Below are 5,112 nucleotides of genomic sequence, written 5' to 3'. Positions count from 1 at the left end.
GATTAAAAAACCTATATCTACCATCCATATTGCACTTGTATCACCATCTCTTCGTCGAACTACTGCACCTATACAATTTACCATTGTATTGGGTGTGTTGAGGACACAAGAGTCTCTTTGTTATTTGGTTGCAGGGTTGTTTGAGAGAGACCATCTTCATCCTACGCCTCCCACGGATTGATAAACCTTAGGTCATCCACTTGAGGGAAATTTGCTACTGTCCTACAAACCTCTGCACTTGGAGGCCCAACAACGTCTACAAGAAGAAGGTTGTGTAGTAGACATCAGTGTCCAAGTACTAAAATATCAATGACCCATTGCAACGCATGGGCCATTTTGCTAGTTAATGTTCAAGTACATATGCCTTAGATTGAGGAAAGTGTTGTGGGTTGTACTAAAAAAATTGAATTTGGAAAAGATACAATGCACAACTCCAACAAATAAGTCAATATGAGATGGTTCGAAGTGGCAAGTCAAATACTCAACATGCACATAAATGTAGATAGCTTGATAGAAAAAGAATAAAAGAGACATATTGGCTTATAGGTTCGGCGAGCATAGTTATTAGAACCGGATGGGGCTGCCGATCAAACCAAAACCCGGAAGCAAGGACAACGTCGGTTTCTTAAGCTCTCGGGACAAACCAAAGTGGACCGGTTGAACCGAGCGGCTTTTATGAAATTGGGAGGTAAAACAGAAAATGTTGAACCAATCCAAGTGCGAAAATAGGGGGGTGTTCGGGATGATTCGATCACAGGTCGCTAGGAAAACATGCCATAGCTAACAGTGCAGCTCAATAACCAACGGTCAAAGAAAATGTATTACTGCCGATAAATATATTTTATGACTAAAAAGCTAGAAAGTGGACTTGTGAAGGTGAAAACCTGAACCGACTACCTTACCTATTTGGTTACGAATCTGGTTTCTCAAACTGTCGGTAACTGCCCTCGCATTGGCTGAGCTAGCCACGCATAAAGTTAAAGTAGAGATGTAGAGCAAATACAAGAGGAAGAGGACAAACGGGAGGATGTACTTACCTAAAAAATCCATCATGAATGCAGCAATTAGATTATTTATAAATAACTAAAGAAAACGAAAGAATTGTCGTGTGCTACAAGAATAGCAATGCACGTCCTCTAGCGACAAAAACTAAAAGTTACCACCACAAAAGATATAGGTGGCCGGAGGAAACATTCGATCTCTTTTTTTTTGCAAGTGGAAACATTCGATCTCGGTCGACCGCCATACGCATATCCCGGCATCCATGACCAGTTGACAACTGCTCGCTCCAATGTAGCCTAATTAGTTGATGTACGAAGGTACGCCAAGACTAGCTAGGAACTTTCACCGATTCATGCAAGTGGTACATACATCTCCTATAAAAAAATGTGGTATATACATCAGCAACACATACATCATCCTCTCCGAGAGACAAGCAAGGCATGGTGCATATAGAAACTTGGAGGAAAATTCTAGATGTGACGAAGCATTAGTTAACAACCATCATTAGTTCCCGCAAAAAAAACCATCATTAGTTATAGTGCAAGAAGCACATGTTGTTCAACTTTGCCTAGTCTCTGCGACTTGTCTTCTGGATGATCTCGAAATAGGGGTTTAGTGGGCAGCTTGAGGAGAGACACACGACTGTCCCGTTTGTACTAGGTGCAAAAAACTCAGCTACAATTGCAGGGCGACAGCGATGACCCCCAGGGCAGCAGCGGCCATCGCCGTCCTGCCTTGGTCTCCATAGCACAATTGTCTCTCTTGGCGGTGGCCACCGGGGGATATCGCGGGGCTTCCGTGTGGCGCGTCGTGCCCAAGTCTAGAGGACATCTCGGAATTAAACAAACTCAAAAATATATAGAGGGCCAGCTGGTCCCCATATCACAAAATCCAATAATGTAGACGCTCCTGCGATGACGGTGCCGAGGCCCTGCAACAGATGTCACTGTCCTCACAGGAAGGCCAAATCTATCACAATCTATTTGCACACGTATATCCAACCATTCGTTAATATAAATATACACATTCATATGCAAATAGGTGCAATTACCATGACCAACGAGTGAAGCACTTTTATGTACTTCCTAGTTCTTCTAAGAGTGGTGCTAACTCCAAGAGGTAAACCAACCCAGCCACCCAGATAGTATCCTCTGGACTGTATATGATGGTAATTAATGTTCAAGTTCAAAAATGCCTTAGATCCAGGAAAGTGCCATGGGTTCTACTAAAAAAATTGCACCTGGCAAAGATATAATGCACAACTCCAACAAATAAATCAATATGAGATGGTTCGAGGTGGCAAGTCAAATACTCAACATGCACATAAATGTAGATATCTTGATAGAAAAAGAATAAAAGAGACATATATATTGGCCTATAGGTTTGCCAGAACCGGCGAGCATAGTTATTGTCGGGACTGCTGATCAAACTGAAACCCGGAAGCAGGGACAACGTCGGTTTCTTAAGCTCTCGGGACCTTTCCACTATCAAACCAAATTGGACTGGTTGAACCGAGTGGTTTTTATGGAAATTGGGAAGTAAAATGGAAAATGTTGAACCTGTCCAGGTGCGAAAATAGGGGGGGGGGGGGGGGTGTTCGGGATGATTCAATCACAGATCGCTAGGAAAACATGCCATAGCTAAGAGTGCGGCCCAATAACCAACGGTCAAAGAAAATGTATTACTCCCGATAAATATATTTTATGACTAAAAAACTAGAAAGTGGACTTGTGAAGGTGAAAACCTGAACCGACTACCTTCCCGATTTGGTTACTGATCTAGTTTTTCAAACTGTCGGCAACTGCCCTGGGCGTTGGCTTAGCTAGCCATGCATAAAGTTGAAGTAGAGATGTAGAGTAAATACAAGAGGAAGAAAACAAACCAGAGGATGTACTTACCTAAAAAATCCATCGTGACCGCAGCAGTTAGATTATTTATAAATATGTAAAGAAAACGAAAGAATTGTCGTGTGCTACAACAATAGCAATGCACATCCTCTAGCGACAAAAACAAAAAATTACCACCACAAAGCATGGTTCGAGAAAAAGAAAGGATGTGTGAAAGAAAAGAGCTAGACCTTAGTGTGGGAACACACACATCGATCCATGACCCAGACTGATCCGATCCAGTGTAGGTCGTACCTAGCTCGGCGTACGTCGTTCTAAATGATTCCAGACCCCTTATGTATATCCAACTTGCATTGGATGTCACATCTTGATCCTAAATTATGTCATATCCTGCCATGCGCGAGTGGAGTTAACATAATAACATGTCGTTGTGCAGTGAAGGGTTGTTGGGTGCACGGCAAGTTCTTGGAAATTTCTAGGCAGCATCGACCGTGTCTCACCGACCGTTCTCCCCTCACCTTGACTAGTCATTAGACAATGCGACTAATTGGAAACTGCACATGTTTTCCACTTTGCACAGTCTCTGATAATATCGAGCTAAGCTACGTACCAAGCCAGGTTGGGGGTGGTTAGCCGTGTATAAATAAAAAGGGTTTAGTGTCCATAGCTTGAGCAAGCCACACGACCATCGTGCAGAAAGCTCAGCTACATCTACACGGCGGCAGCCATGGCGTCCAGAGCAGCAGCGGCCGTCCTCGTCCTTGCAGCCTTGATCTGCGCCGCGCACTCCTCGGTGGCTGCTGAGGGGCTTTCGCGGGGCTTCCACGCGGCGTCGTGCCCGGATCTGGAGAACATCGCGGGGTCGCTCGTGGCAGAGACCTTCCGCCGCGACGTCGGCGTCGCCCCGGCCCTCATCCGCATCCTCTTCCACGACTGCTTCCCGCAGGGCTGCGACGCGTCGGTGCTTCTCACGGGGAACAACAGTGAGCTGAATGCGGTGCCCAACCAGACGCTCCGCCCCGTGGCTCTGGACCTCATCGAGCGCATCCGCGCCGCCGTCCACCGCGCCTGCGGCCCGACTGTCTCCTGCGCCGACATCACCGTCCTCGCCACCCGTGACGCCCTCGTGCAGGTAAACCTACACTACACTTCGTGCCTACCGGCCATGCTACACACATGCGTACATATATCGAACCAAAATGTTCTGTTTAGGTCAGTCGGACAATTATTCTTAGCATCGACTCCCAGAGAGTAGTTACTCTCAACTCTCGTATGGAAACAGGAAAACCACCGATTAAATGACTAACATATACGCTACGTGGTGGATGCAGGCTGGCGGGCCCCACTTCGACGTCGCCTTTGGCCGCCGCGACGCGCTCGCCCCGGCGTCGCAGGACCTCGTGGACACCCTGCCGGCGCCCTCCTTCGACGTGCCGACCCTCATCTCCTCCTTCGGCAACCGGAGCCTTGACGTGGCGGACCTCGTCGCCCTCTCCGGCGCGCACACCTTCGGCATCGCCCACTGCCCCTCCTTCTCCGACCGCTTCACTCCCAACGTCGACCTCAACCCGCTCATCGACCCGTTATTCGCCAGGAGGCTGCGGGCCAAGTGCGCCAAGGACGTGCCCCAGGGCACCGTCAACCAGACCCTCGACGTGCGCACGCCCGACGTGTTCGACAACAAGTACTACTTCGACCTCATCGTGAGGCAGGGCCTGTTCAAGTCAGACCAGGGCCTCATCGACCACCCCGACACCAGGCTCTTGGCTTCACGGTTCGCGCTCATCCAGTCCGCCTTCTTCAGGCAGTTCGCCAAGTCCATGGTGAAGATGAGCAACATGGACTTGCTCACTGGCACCCAGGGCGAGATCCGGCTGAACTGCGCCGTTCCCAACAAGCGTGTCGAGGGCATCGAGACCGCCAAGGACGACGGCCACACCGCCGCCATGTGAGAGATTGGTCGGTTATCGATGCTAGCTCACGCGTGTGTGTGCTTCCATGTGTAGCACTGGAGATGGTGTCCTTGTGCTAGTCGTTTTGTGAAGTTGTCGTACGTGTTGTAATAAAATGAGTGAGTGGTCGGCAGACCAAGAGTAGGAGTATATGCTTCCTACCGTAAGAGGTTCCATTTGGTTACCGGTGTATGATCACAATCAGTACATCACACTGCCTCCATTCTTCGTCTTAGAAAACACATTTAGTTTTGTTTTGTTACCGGTGTATTGATGTCTTAGATTCATATGAAAGAGTAATTACGTATAAA

General features: G+C 47.9%; 1 protein-coding gene across 1 annotated transcript; it reads left to right on the top strand.

The window, feature by feature from the left end:
* The first annotated feature begins 3,511 nt into the window (after positions 1-3,511).
* LOC123050786 (peroxidase 12) lies at positions 3,512-5,112 on the top strand. The gene is made up of 2 exons (XM_044473520.1): positions 3,512-3,981; positions 4,181-5,112. Exons 1-2 carry the CDS (start codon positions 3,577-3,579, stop codon positions 4,799-4,801), a joined length of 1,026 nt encoding a protein of 341 aa, XP_044329455.1. The 5' UTR covers positions 3,512-3,576; the 3' UTR covers positions 4,802-5,112.

The sequence above is a fragment of the Triticum aestivum genome, chromosome 2D, assembly GCF_018294505.1.
Source record: "Triticum aestivum cultivar Chinese Spring chromosome 2D, IWGSC CS RefSeq v2.1, whole genome shotgun sequence".
Taxonomy (NCBI): Eukaryota; Viridiplantae; Streptophyta; class Magnoliopsida; order Poales; family Poaceae; genus Triticum; species Triticum aestivum.
This window is presented reverse-complemented; position numbering and strand designations above follow the sequence as displayed.

What these genes read in the sequence shown, in the direction of transcription:
- LOC123050786 (XM_044473520.1), top strand. Translation starts at nt 3,577, where the DNA reads ATGGCGTCCAGAGCAGCAGCGGCCGTCCTCGTCCTTGCAGCCTTGATC. An exon ending in CCCGTGACGCCCTCGTGCAG is followed by an intron (nt 3,982 to 4,180) that starts GTAAACCTACAC and finishes TGGTGGATGCAG; the next exon opens with GCTGGCGGGCCCCACTTCGA.